Below are 20,170 nucleotides of genomic sequence, written 5' to 3'. Positions count from 1 at the left end.
CTTCCTGTTTCCTGGGTCTGCACTATAATAGACACTTGAATAAACTCTTATATCTTTTTCCTGGTGGAGTTTTTAGAAAAACAGCTAGAAGGTACAGATTCCCCCAATTCCTATAGCTCCCAAGGGCTTCACATTCTTGCCAGTGTTACTTGGTCTCTACCTAATCCAGTCTCCATCCTTCTTAATATTGTCCAGTTGTATCTCCTCCAGATGATCTGGTGCTCGTGTCTCATATCTCCCTGCAGACAACAATTTCTTCTTAGATTTTGGGCCAAGGTTGACCTGTGACCTCAACTTTCTGATAGCTTCAAGAAAAATCATGAACTTAAAGTTGTATACACTTCTGGTGGTGGTGGTGGTAATTCTCTCATTATTGTAATATTACTACTATGTTGACTAGCTTTATTTTCAAGAATTTTAACATATTTCCATATCGTAAGCAAAATCACCATTTTATATTAGTTAAGTTTTAAAATACCAGGGCCCTATGGAACTGGAGGGTATTATGTTGAGTGAAATAAGTCAAACAGAGAAAGACATGTATCATATGATCTCACTGATATGAGGAATTCTTAATTGCAGGAAACAAACTGAGGGTTGCTGGAGTGGGGGGTGGGGTGGGAGGGATGGGGTGACTGGGTGATAGACACTGGGGAGGGTATGTGCTCTGGTAAGCGCTGTGAATTGTGCAAGACTATTGAATCTCAGATCTGTACCTCTGAAACAAATAATGCAATATATGTTAAGGAAAAAAGAAGAAGAAGAAAAAGGTAGCAGGAGGGGAAGAATGAAGCGGGGGAAATCGGAGGGGTAGACGAACCATGAGAGACGATGGACTCTGAAAAACAAACTGAGGGTTCTAGAGGGGAGGGGGGTGGGAAGATGGGTTAGCCTGGTGGTGGGTATTGAGGAGGGCACATTCTGCATGGAGCACTGGGTGTTATGCACAAACAATGAATCATGGAACACTACATCTAAAACTAATGATGTAATGTATGGGGATTAACATAAGAATAAAAATAAATAAATAAATAAATAAAATACCAGGACCTTTTCATATAACTATTTATGAGTCTGTTAGTTTGAATAATTCTATTTGGCTAGATATTTATTTATTTATTTATTTATTTATTTATTTAAGATTTTATTAATTTATTTGACAGAGACACAGTGAGAGAGGGAACACAAGCAGGGGGAGTGGGAGAAGGAGAAGCAGGCTTCCAGCAGAGCAGGGAGCCCAATGCAGGGCTCGATCGATCACAGGACAGTGGGATCATGACCTGAGCTGAAGGCAGACGCTTAACAACTGAGCCACCCAGGCGCCCCCATTTGGCTAGATTTTTAAACAGTTATTCAGGAGTGTGCATCTCTTCAGTTCTTACACCTTGAGACTATCTTTCTCTTATCTTTATGTAAGAGCAATAACTTGGTTGGATGTAAAACTTCTGGATAATAATCCTTAATTCAAAATTCTGTCAAATTTACTCCCTTTTTCTGGGCACAAGCATTTAATGTTTCTATATCAGAGGCAACCCTGATGTATTTTTCCCTGTGGTGTCCTGGATTTTCATTCCTGGATTCTTGTCATATTTTTTAATGTAACTTATTTTCCCATAGTATGTCTCAGTATTGGTCAATCTCTATTAATTTTTTAAATGAAATTCACATACTATGCAATTTACTCTTTCAAATATATAGTTCATTGCTTTTTAGTATATTCCTTGAAGGCTGTACAACAACCATCACCACTAAGTCCAGAGTATATTTGTCACACCAAAAGGAAACCCTATGTCCATTAACAATCATTTGTCAGCCCCTCCTCCCTCTCCCCACTCTGCAGCCATTAATCTACTTTCTGTCTCTGGATTTGCCTTTTCAGTACATTTCATATAAATGAATCATGCAATATATGGCCTTTTGTTTCTGGCTTCTTTCACTAAATATTTTCAAGGTTCATCCATTTTGTTGCATGAATCAATACTCATTGCTTCTTACAAGTGAATAATATTCCGTATACATATACAACATTTTGTTTATTCATGAGTTGATGGACATTTAGATTGTTTCTGATTTTTTACCATTATGAAAAATGCTGCTATAAGCATTAATATACAAGTTTTTTTAAGATTTTATTTATTTATTTGAGAGAGAGAGAGAGAAAGCAGAAGCAGGAGGAGGGGCAGAGGGAGAAGCAGGCTCCCTGCTCAGGGAGCCCGATGCGATGCAGGACTCAATCCCAGGACCCTGGGATCATGACCTGAGCCGAGGGCAGATGCCTAACCAATTGAGCCACCCATGCGCCCTAATATGCAACTATTGTGTGGACATATTTTTTCAGTGTTCTTAGGTATATACCCAGTAATAGAATTGTTGGACCATATGGTAGCTCCCAGTTTAACCTTTTGAGTGGCTGCACCATTTTACATTCCCACCAGGATCATATTCCAATCCAATTTCTCTATATCCTTGTCAACATTTGTTATTGTCTGTCCTTTGATTATAACCATCCTAATGACTATGAAATGGTATCTCATTGTGGTTTTAATTTGCATTTCCCTAATGACTGTTGATTTTTGAACATCTTTTCTTATACTTATTGGCCACTTGTATATCTTTATATCTTCTTTAGAGAAATGTCTATTCAGATCTTTAAAAGGATTATTTGGGTTTTAAAATTGGGTTGTCATTTTATTACTGAGTTATATTTCTTTATATATTCTTTTTTTTTTTTAGTTTTTATTTAAATTCCAGTTAACATACAGTGTAATATTAGTTTCAGGTATACAATATAGTGATTCAGCACTTCCATACATCACCCAGTGCTCATCAAAGCAAGTGCCCTGTTTCATCCCCATCACCTATTTCACCCATCCCCCCCTCCCTGCCCACCTCCCCTCAGGTAGCCATCAGTTTGTTCTCTATAGTTTCTATATAGTTTGTATAGAGTCTGTTTCTTGGTTTACCTCTCTTTTTCTTTTCCCTTTGCTCGTTTTGTTTCTTAAATTCCACATGTGAATTGAGATCATATGGTATTTGTCTTTCTCTGACTGACATTTCATTTAGCATAATACTCTCTAGCTCCATCCATGTCATTGCAAATGGCAAGATTTCATTATTTTTCATGGTTAAATAATATTGTTATATATATGTGTGTGTGTATACACATGCACGCACACACACCCACACACCACATCTTTATCCATTCTTCAGTCAGTGGACACTTGGGCTGTTTCCATATTTTGGCTCTTGTTAATAATGCTGCTATAAACATCAAGGTGCATATATCCTTTTGAATTAGTATTTTTCTATTTTGGGGGGTAAATAGTGCAATTACTGGATCTTAGGGTAGTTCTTTTTTTTTTTTTTTAAGATTTTATTTATTTATTAGAGAGAGAGCACATGAGAGGGGGGAGGGTCAGAGGGAGAAGCAGACTCCCCGCGGAGCAGGGAGCCCGATGCGGGACTCGATCCAGGGACTCCAGGATCATGACCTGAGCCGAAGGCAGTCGCTTAACCAACTGAGCCACCCAGGCACCCCAGGGTAGTTCTTTTTTAACTTTTTGAGGAGCCTTCATACTGTTTTCCACAGTGGCTGCATCAGTTTGCATTCCCACCAAGAGTGCAGGAGGGTTCCCCTTTCTCTGCATCTTCACCACCTATTATTTCTTGTGTTGTTTTTAGCCATTCTGATAGGTATGGGGTGATCTCTCATTGTAGTTTTGATTTGCATTTCCCTAATGATCAGTGATGTTGTAAATGGCAACATGTGTCTTTTCATGTGTCTGTTGGCTGTCCATAAGTCTTCTTTGGAAATATGTCTATTCATGTTTCTGCTTTGCATTTTAAGAGACTTTTTCAATTTGTAATCTACCCCCACTGGCTAAGTTTTCTTTATTTTTTTATAAAACGTCTGTTTTCTATTACAGTGGTATACTACTATTTTGTCTTCAGTTTTTTTTCTTTAGTGACTGCCCTTGGTTCTCCAACACAGAGGAGATACTAATTAATTTTTTGACGAATTGTGTTAATTTTGTCAACTGTGTTTTAATCTTCTATTATCTTAGTTTATCTTGGATCTATTTCATTAGGTCTATATTCTTTTTTAATTTTCTCTAGAGTGAGAGTACAAATTATTTATTGGCTGAAATGGGTAAACCTTCGTGCAAAATAAATTTTCCTTTTTTTTCCCTTTCTGCTTTAATGCTATAAAATATTTACATATATTTTTGTCTTTTGTTTTCAGATTGTCTCTGAACAATTCTGTGGAAACCATTTACTTACCCACAACGAACGTGGTTGAATTCTCTATACTGTTTTATCACCTGTTTGCAAGATACTGCTTTGAATTCTCTTCCCAGGACATGAACTGGAAGGCTAATTGTGTATTTCTTATATTTCTTTTTCCCCTCAGAGTTTGGGAAAGGCAGGAAGATAGTAGATAATTCTAGGACTCTGCCTAGCTATAGTAGGTGACATTTTTCTTTGCCATTGTTGCAAAAGTCAAACTGTGGCCACCTTATCAAGTGTGGAAATAAGGAAACTATCTAATTCTGTGGGACATGTCCTTGGAGTTTTGTTATTGTACTATTTTAGGGTCAGCTGGTAACTGCTTTCATGGCATTGTCATGGCCTTATTTTTTTCTAGCAAATGTTAGTAATGCAACTAAGATATTTAGACTGAAGCAATTATTTCCGAGATCTTTTTCTGACTTCTTGGCCAAAAGAGGGTATATAGTAAATCATTCTGGCTATGGCAGAAGGTGCTATTTTTTTTCACTAAGAACATGTCTCCAGTTAGGATATTTTCCGTTCTTCTGAGCCACTTATTGCCTCAGTCCTTCTCTGAGATATCAGTGCAGTATTTTGAATTTAATTGACTCTTCTCTTACCCTTCTGCATGATCCTTTGTGTTGGAAGAGCTTTGTGATGGCTCCTTAAATTTGGTCTGTTTTTTTCCCCAGTGTTTCTGGAATTTTGTGGTTTGAGTTGAGTCTTTTCCCTAGATTCTGAATATTCTTTTCACTTTTTGTTCATATCTTTCAGTTATGGAAAAGAGGTTCATTAAGCCTATCTGTGTGCTGTCATAGTTTCTAAAATCCATTCATCTATTTTCTCAGTGTTTCTCTGTCTCTCTTATATTCAGTTTCTTCCTTTTCTATAGGCTCCTTCCTCTCAACTAGAACTATGCTTATGTCTTTCCTCATCACAGAGTGTGGAGGACTTGCCTGTCAGGATAGTTTCTGTTGATGTTCCTACCACTTTACATCCTTCTCTTTATCACCCTATATTTTGTCAAAAATGTTCTTTTTTGTCAAAAATATTTCTTTTGAGCATAAAGGTAAAAAGCTTACTAAATATAAAGAGTTCAGATGGGCGCCTGGGTGGCTCAGTTGGTTAAGCGACTGCCTTCGGCTCAGGTCATGATCCTGGAGTCCCGGGATCGAGTCCTGCATCGGGCTCCCTGCTCGGCAGGGAGTCTGCTTCTCTCTCTGACCCTCCTCCCTCTCATGCTCTCTGTCTCTCATTCTCTCTCTCTCTCAAATAAATAAATAAAAAATCTTTAAAAAAAAAAAAAGTTCAGATAATACAAAGACCTTGGAAATCACCCATAATTCTCATCATCCTGAAATAGTCATGATTAACATTTTCACCAGTGAGCTTCCAGGTGTATATTTTATGATTCACACACCTGCTGCTGATCTTGGATATATTTCATTAGGTCCATGTTCTAATCTAGCTAAATACCATGTTTCCAGCAGCTGGGCAAATGAACAACACATAACTACCAAACAAAGGGGCCTCCATGAGAGAATAAAATGAGAGCTTTAGTAATATTTAGTAAGTGTTTACCAGTGATTCTTAGATGTTTATAAAACAAGCTGATTTCATATCAGTCGTTATAATCACACTCCTATATGGAAAGAAAAAACAATCAAAAGCAGTATCTTGGAACCTGAAAGATAAGTGTCATTATATGTTAAGAGATAAAAAGCAAGATGTAAACCATATATGTCATATATACATTTGTGTATATTGACTGGAACAAATATTAACAAGTTATCTTAAAATTATGGGTTTATAATTTTTTTCCTTTATAATGTTGTGTCTTTTGATTTTTTTTACAAGAAGCATGTGTTTTCTAAAAAGATACCATTAAAGTTGTTTTTGTTTGACATTAATAAAAAAGTGAGATAAGCCAGACTGATCAAACACAATGTTAATTATAAGCTGGAAAGGGAGATTCTCAAGCTTTTCATGGTGTTCTAGTTTCTGCCTAAAATACCTATTTGCATCTCCAATATAGTCATAATAAATCCTTCTAGAAGTAGAGTGAAAGAATAAGAGTAGAAAAGTATTATACACAGTTTCTATGCCAAGATAAAACAAACAAAAAAAAATTTTAACTTCAGGTGCTGAGGGTTGAGTTAAATGTACTCCTAGGTTCATGGCCTCTCTTTAAAATTTTATCCCCACATTGCATCCTCATTCCTACTTTTCCATAGGCAACTGGTCTTGTTATGTAAAAATCTTTTGGCTTACAAGAGTTCTTACAAAATGTGTATTCTGTATGTGTGCCTGTGTTTTCAATTTATATAAAAGGTACATCCATTTTTTTCTTATTTTCAGTAGGCATTGTGTTTTTAACATCTATCTCCATCGCTAGACATATATATAGAATCAGGTTTCTGATCGTCATATAGTACTCCACTGAGTGCATCTACCAGTTCACCAGTGTACTTTCCCTGTAGTAGGCACTCAGGTTGCTGTCAGCTCCCATCACCACAAACAATGGGAGTGCACACCCTTGTCCATACCCCTCATTGGATCTGTGTGAAACTGTCTTTGCCATATATACCCAGAAGTGCAATTCTTGGATCATAAGCTATATAAATTTCCTACATTCGTACCAAATTGCTTTCCAGTCTGTATCCTAACTGCAGTGCCTGGAAATTCCTATATTTCCACTTTCTGCCAATAATTTCTAGTTTGGCCAGAAGATTAGAAATACAAATTTCTATACCAAGGGTTGGTTGGTTGTAGAGAGAGAGTGTGCACATGCGTGCAAGCGGGGGAGGTGGGGTGCAGATGGAGAGGGAGAGAGAATCTTAAGCAGGCTCCATGCCCAGTGCGGAGCCCCCTGCGGGGCTCGTCTCATGACCCTGAGATGACCTGAGCCTAAATCAAGAGTCAGACACTTAACCCACTGTGCCACCTAGGTACCCCCCCTTTTTTTTTCATTTTTAGTTAAATGTTATTTGTCTTGAGAATCTTATCTATCCTATCCCCACTGTAATGTCAAAAGGAGGGAAGAGTCTTTTAGAGACTTCCAAAATTACTGCTGTGCTTTCAACCAGAATGCATTCATTTTCCGTTCTTCCAGATGCACTTATAATATAGAATGTGATAAGTACAAGAGTAAGCTACTTTAATTGAGTTTTTCAGATTTTAACTGTAGCAGATAAAAGATATGAAAGATTTTGCTAGCAATATTAATAAGATTGATTTAAAATATCTACCTAAAACTTCATTCCAAAAACACAGCATCCACACTTGTTCCAAATGCCCATGGAATATTTACAAAAATAATTGTACTTAGGCAAAATGTTGACAAAACCCCAAAGTAGAAGATTTATAACTAAGCTTATATTTTCTAACCGCAATGCAATAAAGTTGGAATTTAACAACTATATATTTTTTTTTCATTAGGTAGATAAAATTTTTAAAATCCTCATTCTAAACTTTTGGGTTATAGAAAGACCAAAAATTGAAAATACACTTTTTTTTTTCATTAAAGACAGTAAAGGCACATACCCAAAACTTATGGGATGTGACTAAATCTATATTTGGAGAGAAATGTATAGCCCTAAATAAATGGCATATTTGAACAAGTTCAGTAAGGTAATAATTGAAATAAGTCTTCCAGTCTGAAGATTAACAAAAGAAATTTTCTGAGGACCTATTATGCAGGCACAATGCCTTTTTAATGTTCTGAGGAGGATTTTTCATAGTTCTCATCTACCAGACTTGCAGAAAAAAATACCCAGTTCTGATTCTTTAAAGGTGAATAACAGTTACCACCTGAGCTTCTGTAAGCTTTAATCTGTATCAAGTTTTTGATATAAAAATGTTTGATAGAATCAGGTTTCTGATCAATAAATCTATATCAAAATCTATATCAAAGGAATACTGTCCATACAATCTATATCAAAATTTTGTGTTTTGGGAATTAAATCTATATCAAAATTTTATTGAAACTACAGTTGACATGTGATCTGCATATATCTAAAAACTCCTCACAAGAAAAGACTGTCCTTTGGTGCCATAGACTATAGTTCTTATTTTGACACTGTCTTATCAATGTGTATCTCTCGTCCTAAATTTCAGTGGTTATAAATGAACCAGCATAAACCCATTCCTCTGAAAGAAAAGCATCTCCCAGCGGCAGAAGGTGGTAATAACACATTTCCTATATGAAGAATAGCTAAATAGGGTCATGTAAGAAAACGTGGCCTTTCTCCTTTATTGGATATATTTTCCTAAGCTCAATTTCTACCTAAAAAAGTAATTTTTTAATTGAAAAGCTTTTGGGGGGTGGGGTCTATTTGAAGGTATCTCTGATCAATAAATGTGGGAATTGAATCTCACCTAGATTTTAATTAAACTAAAAAGTACTGAAAAAGCCCGATATATCTCTGAGATGGTAGGAGTTTATTTTCTTTCTTTTCGCATTGTGGAATAAGGCATCAGCAGGTGACTTTGCACTCATAATAATAGAAATTAAAACAGGAGCAGGCAGCCAGCCAGCCTGCATCTGTCTTCTTCCAAGACTGTGCAACAGAAAACTTGAAACCATGATGGCTGATAATGTCGGTTGATTCGTAGTCACTTAAATCTTTTCATGTAAGCCTCATTGCAGAGGACTGAGTGAGCTGATTCACACCCAGGCCCTAAGGGATGATGAGATCGTCTGAGGAGATGCCTGGAACTCTCCCATGGACTAAGGAGAGTAACTGTTTTGGTTTACCAACAGCATCCATAAAGGAATTCAGCAAAACTGATGTGCTGTCTCTTGGGGGGTCATCAGCACAGATTGTCAGACACAGTGAGGCCTGTGCGTTACGAAGATTGTTGTGACTCTATGGCTGTCATCATGGCCTTCATCACAGTGTGGGTAGTGCTACATCATCCCAACAACATCCAATGCCCACGTTTTTGTTGGGATTGTTCATGCTTTATTATATGAAAATGACACTGTTAGTCCCCTTCCATTGTTCTTATATCAGTTAACAGGAGATAGAGGACCACAGAACATCAGCCTTGTTCTCCAAATAAGGCTTCATAATCTACATTATTTTGGTTTACATAATAAATAAATACATTTTTACAGCTTTTTTGAGATTTTTCACATACCATAAAATTCACCTAAAGTGTACAGTTCAGTGGGTTTTAGTATTATTCACAGACTTGTGCAACCATCACCCCAATCTAATTGTAAAACATTTTCCACACCCGCTAAGAACACCCTGTACGCACTAGCAAAGTCATTCCGCACTTCTCCCAACCTCTCACCCCTGCCCCAGCCCCTGGCTGTGGTTACTAATCTACTTTCTGTTTCAATAGATTTGCTTCTTCTGGACATTTCGTATACATGGAATCCTGTGATATGTGATCTTTTGTGACTGGCTTCTTTCACTTAATGTCTTCAAGGTTCATCTACTTTGTAGCAGTGTATTCATTCTTTTTTATTGCCAAATTATATTCCATTACATAGTTTATTTATCCATTCAGCAGTAAATGGACATTTGGATTTCTTCTACTTTTTGGCTATTATTAACAAGGCTGCTGGGAACATTCATTACAAGTTTTGTGTGGATGTATGTTCTCATTTCTTTGGGCATATGCCTGGGAGCGGATATATGCTGGAGCATATGGTAACTCTACATTTAACCATTTGAGGAACTGCTGCACTGTTACCCAAAGTACTGTCACCATTTTGCATTCACCAGCAGTCTGTGAGGGCTCCAGCTTCTGCACATCCTTGAAAACACTTGTCTTTGTCTGTCCTTTGGTTTTTTTCACCATCCTAGAGGTCTAACTAAATATATTTTATTGTGAGATTATTTATTTTTAGACTATTCTCTATTTTTAAATGTTTGACTTTTTATAGGCAGGAATTAATCCGAAAGATTTGAACTAGAAACAGAAACACACACCAAGGCTCCTCCTTGACTCAGATGTAAACATGTGTATTTCACACCCAGTGGTGCATACCATGACTGGTTGTACCCTTGGGATGTTCAGGAGACTCGCGCTTGGAAGGGACCATCATTTCTGCTGCATCTGCACCACGAGGCACTCGAGCCTCTGGTTGCAGAGAGCTCCACCACTCCCTCAGTGCGCATGGGCAGCTCATTCAGGTGTCTAAGACTCCATTATCGAAGGTCTTACCTTCTAGAGATCCAAAATCTGCAATTATTGCACTCCTGGCTGTGTTCCCAGCTCTGCTTCCAAAAGGCACAGGAAATAGGTCCAGTGTTCTTCTTGGGTTCCCGCTTTCTTCCCAGAGGTGTTTCCTCTCAGGTCTTCACTCTGAACAATTTTTCGCAGATTATGCTTTCTACTCCCATTTCCTATAAATTGGCAGCTTTCCTGGGTCTCTTAAGTTTGCTGATATCTTATTTTTAAACATGTCTCTTTGAACTAAGCATGTTGTGCTTCAGATGATGAGAACATGTTGACAGAGCAGATATATCACCTTCCTTTCTGTGGCTAGAACATTTCTTTGGCCTAACATATATTTTACTTCTGTTGAGCTCAGCAGAGCCATGAAACCTCTATAGCTACACTCTTTTCTGTATGTTTTTGTTTTATTTTCACTTCTTAAACTGGAATTCAATTACATGGTACAAAATTTTAAATGTATAAAAGAGTATTTGATAGTGTCCTCCCCACTTCTGCGCCCCAGGCACATAGCTGTCTATTCTAGAGCTACTCAGTGTTACTAGTTCCTGCACGTCTTCACAGATTTTTTTTTCTTTTTTTTTAAAGATTTTATTTATTTGACAGAGACATAGCAAGAGAGGGAACACAAGCAAGGGGAGCGGGAGAGAAGCAAGCTTCCCACCAAGCAGGGAGCCCGATGTGGGGCTCGATCCCAGGACCCTGGGACTATGACCTGAGACAAAGGCAGACGCTAAACGACTGAGCCACTCAGGCACCCCTTCACAGAGATTTTTAAAACAGCTTTATTGAAGTATAATTTGTATACCATAGAATTCATACTTTTTTTTTTTTTTTAAGAGGGCAGGGGGTAGGTTCAGAGGGAGATGGAGAGAATCTTTTTTTTTTTTTTTAAAGACTTTATTTATTTATTTGAGACAGAGAGAATGAGAGAGAACACATGAGAGAGAGAAGGGTCAGAGGGAGAAGCAGACTCCCTGCCGAGCAGGGAGCCCGATGCGGGACTCGATCCCGGGACTCCAGGATCATGACCTGAGCCGAAGGCAGTCGCTTAACCAACTGAGCCACCCAGGCGCCCGAGAGAGAGAATCTTAAGCAGACTCCACGCCCAGCGCAGAGCCTGACATGGGGATCGATCCCAGGACTCTGAGAATTGACCTGAGCCAAAATCAAGAGTCAGACGTTTGACTGAGCCACCCAGGCACCCCTTAAGCCCATTTTTTAAATTACCTACGTGGAATATCTCAGTATTTATTCAGATTTTTAATTTCTCCCACCAGTGTTTTGTAGTTTTCAGTGTGCAAGCCTTGCACTTCTGTTGTTAAATTTATTCCTAATTATTTCATTCTTTTTGATGCTGCTATGAATAGAATTGTTGCCTTAATTTTATTTTCAGATTGTTTACTGCTAGAATATAGAAATACAATTGATTTTTGGGGGGGCACCTGGGTGGCTCAGTCGGTTAAGCGTCTGACTCTTGCTTTCGGCTCAGGTCATGATCTCAGGGTCCTGGGTCAGTCAGGCTCCATGCTCAGCAGGGAGTCTGTTTCTCCCTCTCCCCCTACCTCCTGCTCTTGCACGCACTCTCTCCTCTCTCTCGCTCGCAAATAAATAAAATCTTAAAAAAATAATACAATTGATATTTTTTCATCTTCTTGATTTTGTATCTGCAATCTGGCTAAATTTACTAGTTCTAATACTTCTTTATGGATTCCTTAGTATAGTCTATGGACAGGATCATGTCATTTGCAAATAAAAACAGTTGTACTTCTTCCTTTCCAATCTGGGTTCTTTTCTTGCACAGGTATTTTATCCATAAAAAAGCAAATACCTGCATATGTTTTCTTTTTCTCACAAACCTGGCAGCTTTGCTTTTTTTTTTTTTTTTTTTTTTTTAAAGACTATTTATTTGACAGAGACAGTGAGAGAGGGAACACAAGCAGGGGGAGCGGGAGAGGGAGAAGCAGGCCTCCCGCCGAGCAGGGAGCCCGATGCGGGGCCCGATCCCAGGACCCTGAGATCACGACCCGAGCCGAAGGCAGTCGCTTAACCAACTGAGCCACCCAGGCGCCCCAGCTTTGCTTTTTATACTTAACAATCTAGCCTGAAAGTTAGTCCCTTTCAGTACCTAACATGCTTTCTCCTCTTAGAGCTGCAGAGAAGGTATAAGGATATTGCCAGTCAGGCCTATCTTCCTCACCACCCTTTCTATCCTCATACATTTTGGGTTTTTTAACATCACAGTAGTCTCTTCGTTTTATGTTAGTTTTTTGCAGTTTATAACCTAAATCATTTGTTCTAACACTTCTGTACTTTCAGAAATGCAAGTGCTCCCTTATTGAGCTGGGGAAACTGACACAGAGAGTGCTCTCAAGTAGAGACAGCTAGTAAGGGGAGGATGTCTTCAGACTCCAGACACAGAGCTTTTTCTATTGTATCAAAGTTGTTGCCATTCCTCCTGCCCAATGTGTAGGGCTTTACAATTACCCCGAGTTTGATTTGGCATCATTCCTGTTTATTATTTTGGATCTTGACAGTCATTTAGGCCCTCCCAGATATGCATCATACAAGAAATCACCTGCTCCCCCTATCTCCAAGACATATATATAAAATGTTAAGAAGGAATAGCCAGAGCTAACCAAGTAACTGGACGCGATAGGTACTTAGTAAATACTTGCTGTTGAATCAAGGAAAACATTCATTAAAAGCCTCTCTGTGTTAATAATAACCTTTGGGGCCTGGGTGGCTCAATCGGTTAAGCGTCTGCCTTCGGCTCAGGTCATGATCCCAGCGTCCTGGGATCGAGCCCCACATCGGGCTCCCTGCTCGCGGGGAGCCTGCTTCTCCCTCTCTTTCTGCTGCTCCCCCTGCTTGTGCTCTGTCCCTCTCTCTCAAATAAATAATAAAATCTTAAAAAAAAAGTTCAACCAGTTCTGGTTCTACCAACTTATTTTATCATTTAACCCACATAACTCCATCTTGCCCTCAAAGATGTCACAACAAGTTTTGTCATTTTATTGAAATCTACTTGTACTCGACTCCACATTCTTTTGGCTTACCAGTTAGTGACCATATCTACTAGAAAAAAAAAACAGGCTAACCTGGCAGGGCTCATTCTGCCTGCTTTCCTGAGCACTAGCTGAAATGTGCTCATCTTTTCTTTGACCTCCAAATGCTTGCAAATTATTAGATTGGTGATCCATTCTAGAATTTTACATGTCATCATTGTTAAATCCACCAGTTTGCAATGCTTATCTTTTTGAAAATTAAAACATTTCTTTTCTTTTTTTTTTAAGATTTTATTTATTTGACAGAGAGAGACACAGTGAGAGAGGGAACACAAGCAGGGGGAGTGGGAGAGGGAGAAGCAGATTTCCCATGGAGCAGGGAGCCCGATGCAGGGCTTGATCCCAGGACCCTGGGATCATGACCCAAGCTGAAGGCAGATGCTTAATGACTGAGCCACCCAGGCGCCCCATGAAAATTAAAACATTTCTTGTCCCCAGATATCTAACATCGCTCCTCTGTTTCAAGTTTCTAAAAGAAACTGTTTCAATTTCCTAAGGGCCCCGGAATATAGTTTATTAGTTCAGGGAGCAGACATTCTCAGTTTCCTTTCCTAACCTGGCCTTCAGTTCACCTTTACCAAACTTGCTTAAGTAGACAAGTACCTGGCATTTATGAAAAATATAAATGCCCAGGCCCCTCCCCTGGAGACGCTACCTCATTGTTCTGGGTTAGGACCCATTCCCCCAGGAGACTGTTGTGATGAACAAGTTTAAGAAACACTGTTTTAGGGGCGCCTGGGTGGCTCAGTCGTTAAGCGTCTGCCTTCGGCTCAGGTCATGATCCCAGGGTCCTGGGATCGAGCCCCACATCGGGCTCCCTGCTCAGCGGGAAGCCTGCTTCTCCCTCTCCCACTCCCCCTGCTTGTGTTCCCTCTCTCGCTGTGTCTCTCTCTGTCAAATAAATAAAATCTTTAAAAAAAAAAAAAAAAGAAACACTGTTTTATACATTTTGGTCATCTTTTTGTCATTCACTAACATTCTACCATCAACTTCAATCCATGAGGTTGCCCTTCTTTGCTCTTGTTGCTCTGAACATAATTATAAAGGCCTTTTTGGGTTCTTTAATAATTTTTGCAATACTCCAGTCATTTGGGACTTTTCATGGGGCCTTTTAGCTCTTTGTATTTACCTGTGTATAAGTATCTGAATCTGATCTTACTGGAGAGTACCCTCTGCAGCTCCCCACCCTCTTTAGTCATTCCTAGCCCTCTTTATCTCTCATCAAAATTTTAGAATTTCATTCTGAAGACCCACCAGCCTAATCTTTGGCTAACACCTTCTTCAGAGTTTTTTCAAGTGCTGTGAACATACCCAGTCTTGATGTCTTCCCTTCTTTTTCTTTTTATTTTTTTGAGTTTTCGGAGTCATTGTTTGTTTGTTTTTATTATGTTCAGTTAGCCAACATGTCTTCCCTTCTTAAAACAGCTCAGGCCCTTATCCAACCACAGCAGCTTTCCCCTCCCTGTTATAAACGGTGCGGGAGCATGTTCCCATTGTCACAAGCTTTCTGGCAACTTGATCTCAACAACTGGAATCAAATGAGAAAGGGCTTTTGGTGGCTTGTATGTTTTCTTATCCTGTAGATGACTGTGCCATTGACTGCAGGTAATAACAGGGTCTCTTTTGGTTTTCCAGGTGGCAAACCATGTGATTTCTTCTGATTCTGTTTCATCTTCTACCAGTAGTTTCTGTAGCTCAAGCTCTACCCTTGGCAACAAGCAAAATGTACAAATGTTAAACAAGAGCATACAAGCAGGTAAGTTACCTGAATTTAAACATTTCCATTGAAATACAAGTAGATCTTTAACATATGTTAAGATACTCAACCTCACAATAAAATGAAGATTAAAACTATACTCAAATGCCATTTTTCACCTGTCAGACTGGCAGAAATCTAGGTCTGGTAATAAGTTTGTGGGCACAAGTGTAAAGAAGTAGGTGCTGTCATACATTCAGGTTGGAAATACAATCCCTAAGACAAGCAATTTGGCAGTTTCAATCAAAATTACTTTGACCTGGCACTTTTACTTTTGGAATTTAGCCTATAGATATGTTGTGCATATGTGCAAAATGACAAGTGTACAGAATTCATCATTGAGGTAGTGTTTATTATAGCCAAAATTAATTTTAATTTTATTATGTTATGTTAGTCACCATACAGTACATCATTAGTTTTTGATGTGTTCCATGATTCATTGTTTGCGTATAACACCCAGTGCTCCATGCAATACATGCCCTCCTTAATACCCGACACCGGGCTACCCCATCCCCCCCCACAAAACGTTCAGTTTGTTTCTAGGAGTCCATAGTCTCTCATGGTTCGTCTTCCCCTCCAGTTTCCCTCCTTTCATTTTTACCTTCCGTCTCCTAATGTCCTCCGTGCTATTCCTTATGTTCCACAAATAAGTGAAACCATATGATAATTGACTTTCTCTGCTTGACTTATATCACTTAGCATAATCTCCTCCAGCCACATCCATGTTGATGTAAAAGTTGGATATTCATCCTTTCTAATGGCTGAGTAATATTCCATTGTACTATAACTAAAATTTAAATCAACTTAGATACCCATCAATAGCCAAATGCTTAAATAAATTATTGTACATCCATATAATGAAACATAGGGTAAGGAAATATGACAAGATCTCCAACATTGATAATTAAAAAGAAAAAGCAAAATACTTTAAAAATAAAGGAAGATAGTTGCTTGAATGTGTGCAAAAAATTCTGGGGTTACAAACTGAATGGAGAACAGGAGTGTGAAGGAGGCTTTTCACTTACATTTTTCTCTATCTTTTGATTTTATTTTATTTATTTTTTTTTTTTTTAAAGATTTTATTTATTTATTTGAGAGAGAGAGAATGAGAGAGAGCACATGAGAGGGGGGAGGGCCAGAGGGAGAAGCAGGCTCCCTGCCGAGCAGGGAGCCCGATGCGGAACTCGATCCCGGGACTCCAGGATCATGACCTGAGCCGAAGGCAGTCGCTTAACCAACTGAGCCACCCAGGCGCCCCTCTTTTGATTTTATATAACAAAAATAAATGCCGCCCTTGATTTTTCCCCCCTCAAGTCTTGTCTTTGTATCTGTCAACCTCTTCCTTACCTGGTTGACTGACAGGACTATAAGCATTAACTATCTTTCTCATTTGGGATCAGAACTGAAATCCTGGGGCCCCTGGGTGAGTCAGTCAGTTAAGCATCTGCCCTCAGCTCAGGTCATGATCCCAGGGTCCTGGGGTCGAGTCCGCAGGGAGCCTGCTTCTCCATCTCCCACTCCCCGTACTTATTCTCTCTCTCTCTGTCAAATAAATAAATAAAATCTTAAAAAAAAAAAAAAACTGAAATCTTTTACCCATTGAATCCATGTTAGTTGTTTTTTTCCCTTTAATATCTAAATTGACTTAGAAATAAAAACCTTCTTTCTTTCTTCTTCCCTCCCTCTCTCTCTCTCCCTCACCGCCTTTGTCTCTCTCTCTCACACCCCTCCACACCACACAGAGGAGGCAGTAGCCTGCATTTTCAAAGGCTTACAGTTTTCATTTACTGAACTGAATACACATGTTAACTAAGTCTCAAGGCTACTCCCAGGATATCTGTGGATCTTTTTCCTCAGGTAACTTGGAGATTGTGAACGGTGTCAGAAAACACACTCGAGATGTTGGGATGACTTTCCCAACTCCAAGTTCTAGCGAGGCTAGAATAGAAGAGGACAGTGATGTGACTTCTTGGTCAGAAGAAAAGATAGAAGAGAAAAGACTTCTCGCCAGCTATCTTGGGGATAAAAAGTTAAGGAAGAACAGGCACAGTTGCTGTGAAGGTCAGTTTCTAATTCCAGTTTTATAGCCAAAGAACTAATGAATTTCAAGTCTGTTGCAATGCTAAGATTCTTTATTTCTAAATAACTCTGTGTTGACCCCATTTCCCCGAGCACTACCTTGGCACATTTTCAAAGTATCTAGCACTGTAATTACAGTCATGCCTGCAGTTTAGCAAACTCCGGGGCATCCTGGTGGCCTCTGACAGCTGAGTCCCCTGAGAGCCTATATTACACAAGTCTTTGATGAGAAGAATGAAAAATCTTTTTTCTTTATTAAAAATATTTCCCATAGGGGTTTCATGGTTTGTTCCCGTGGAAAATGTAAAGTCTGGTCCTAAGGAAAACCTGCCCAAGCATCCTGGCCCTGGTATCTGCTGGTTTGCACCAATAACCAACACCAAACCGTGGAGGGAACCGCTGCGGGAACAGAACCGGCAGGGACAGCACGAGGACAACCGCGGGTCACTAGCAAGCCCAGGGAGAGGCCCACTGAAGCCGTTTGTGAGAGCAACCCTACAGGTGCGGTGACACTGAGTTAATTTTAGCTGTGTGTTGAAGAGGGTCAAGAGGGGAAATACAAAGAAGTTAAGACTGTTGGGCGCCTGGGTGGCTCAGTCGGTTGGGCGACTGCCTTCGGCTCAGGTCATGATCCTGGAGTCCCGGGATCGAGTCCCGCATCGGGCTCCCTGCTCGGCGGGGAGCCTGCTTCTCCCTCTGACCCTCCCCCCTCTCACGTGCTCTCTCTCTCTCAAATAAATAAATAAAATCTTTAAAAAAAAAGAAGAAGAAGAAGAAGTTAAGACTGTTACTTGGCCTTCCAAAGAACAGTCCTGTCACCCTCATTTCTAGCCCTTCCGCAGTTCGTCTGTTCCCACTCATCGTTACTCAGAGGCTGCCTCACTGTTAACCCTTGTAAGTCGGGCATTGCCCTCTGTACCTGGGACAAGGCAAGAGAAGGGCGGGTGTTGTGATGCTGCTCGCTGGGGTCGTGGATACCTGCACGTGGAGTGCTCCGGAGGTCTGGTGCTTGTGTCCGCCGTTGTGTGTTCCTCCATTTACATAGCTCCTGTTCTTGCATAGCACAAAGTCCCTTCTCTATATGTGCCTTGGGAGCTGAAAGAAGTGTCATTTAATAATGTATTTGTTTGAAGGGAAATTTAAAACAGCACAATAGGCTGAGCTCTCGCCCATCGATATTTGGGCGAGTTGTAATTGCCACAGTCTTAGTTCTTGGCTTACTCCAGAGGCATTCTTTGATCCCTCTGATTTTCCTCCTGGAGCTCTCCCCCACAGAGAGTTGTTAGATTATTCTTCAACTCTAGATATTTTCTGCACTTTAGAAACAGGCTCTTCAAACCACTGTGGGGCTGATGCTATTTTCTAAGCCCTTGGAGAACAGGCTGCATCATTAACGTGAGGTCGGGGGGCCTTTTTTCCCCTTCAGGAATCCCTTCAGTTTCACAGACCTGACTTCATCTCCCGCTCTGGGGAGCGAATAAAGCGTCTGAAGCTAATAGTCCAGGAGAGGAAGCTGCAGAACATTTTGCAGAGTGAGCGGGAGGCCCTGTTCAACACTGCGGGAGAGCAGCAGGGCTCCCGGGACCCCACGCGCCCGCTCCTGAAGAGAGGTACTCTCTGCCTCTTCACTTGCCTCTCACGGCTGCAGAGGGCAAGGGCTGCTTCCCAGCCGGGGGGGCACTGCTCAGCGCCATCCCAGTCACAGGGACAGAAAGGGCCTGCTTGCTTGCTGAGACTCCACTCTCCCTGGGCAGCAGACCTGCCCCTTGTGGCTCTCGGTGCTCTCGTGATCCACATAAGCCCAAGTTCTCCTGACCTGTCACTGCATCTTAGAAACCAGAGTGTGCGGTGAGACTGGTGTATTTATAAGGCAGCTGTGGGTCTGTGAGCAAGTTCCAGGATTGCCTGCCTCATGGGGTGGTGGTGGTTGTGGTGAGGGTGATGATGATGGTAATGGTAATGATGATAATAATAATAATAATATGTAACCCTTACATGTTTGGCCCAGGCACGGTTCTTGTTCAATGCTTATAACACCTCTCTGAGGGAGATGCTATTTAATATCCCTATTTTACAGATGAGAAAACAGAAACAACGAGAGCTTAAGTCCCTTGCCCAAGATTATACACCTGATAAGCTGGGATTTAAACCCTGATGGGCTCGCTTTAGATTCTGTGCTCCTAACAATTCTGCTAGGTGTAAGATCTCCGTAAAACAATATGTGAACGCTGTGAAAACGACCAAGTGCTACCCACTGCTTTCATCACAGCCTTACTATAAACCGGCCAGTGTTTCTGTTCACACTGGCTAGTCTGTGCCGCCGCGTGTCATGTCTTCAGCAGCCTGCTGTCACAGTCCCCATAGTCTAACCCTGGCCTTGGCCTTGGCCATTGCTCACCACCCAGTACTGTCAGCTCAAGGTAGGGACACCAAGTCCTGGCAGCTCCTTCTCACAGCTCTTGAGCAACACACCCTTCCCTGTTAAGACACTATCCACTGAAAACCCCTTCTTATGCTTAGGCTTCCTGGATGCCCGGAAGAACAGGCCTGTTGGGAAGAAGGAAATGATTCAGAGGTCTAAGCGGTAAGGACAAAAGAATAAGAGTAATTATAAAAGTATAAATAAGGCCACCAAGTGATCAGGAGCTCTGGCTTGCCCCTAGAATAAAGACGTTATGCTCAAGTTAAAATGTTATGAGAAAATTAGTTGTGAAAGAAGTTTCTTATAGCACTAAAAAAGGAAAGACAAATAGATAGCAGATTGTGGTATGGATGAGTCAGATAAAAACATACAAAGAATTCCCAC

At 40.3% G+C, this 20,170-nt stretch overlaps 1 protein-coding gene across 7 annotated transcripts in view; it reads left to right on the top strand.

Annotated features, from left to right (window-relative positions):
• The window catches only part of ALMS1 (ALMS1 centrosome and basal body associated protein), a 216,706-nt gene that overhangs the window by 188,464 nt on the left and 8,072 nt on the right, over positions 1–20,170 (top strand). For 5 of the 7 annotated variants that reach the window (XR_010405592.1, XR_010405593.1, XM_064572311.1 and 2 more), the window contains 5 exons: positions 15,165–15,285; positions 17,143–17,346; positions 17,639–17,865; positions 18,791–18,974; positions 19,885–19,948. Coding sequence is in view for 4 of the 7 variants with exons in the window: in XM_064572311.1 (XP_064428381.1) it covers positions 15,165–15,285; positions 17,143–17,346; positions 17,639–17,865; positions 18,791–18,974; positions 19,885–19,948 (800 nt within the window). In the remaining 3 variants the exon portion in view is untranslated. Of the gene's footprint in view, positions 1–4,243; positions 7,274–15,164; positions 15,286–17,142; positions 17,347–17,638; positions 17,866–18,790; positions 18,975–19,884; positions 19,949–20,170 lie in introns of those variants that run through there. The other 2 variants (XR_010405594.1, XM_064572312.1) reach the window with 2 other exon arrangements.

The sequence above is a fragment of the Mirounga angustirostris genome, unplaced genomic scaffold, assembly GCF_029215605.1.
Source record: "Mirounga angustirostris isolate CCGP_5_RB_7025 unplaced genomic scaffold, mMirAng1.0.hap1 SCAF_10, whole genome shotgun sequence".
Lineage (NCBI taxonomy): Eukaryota > Metazoa > Chordata > Mammalia > Carnivora > Phocidae > Mirounga > Mirounga angustirostris.
The sequence above is the reverse complement of the archived record's forward strand: the minus strand, read 5'-3'. Positions and strand labels throughout refer to the sequence as shown.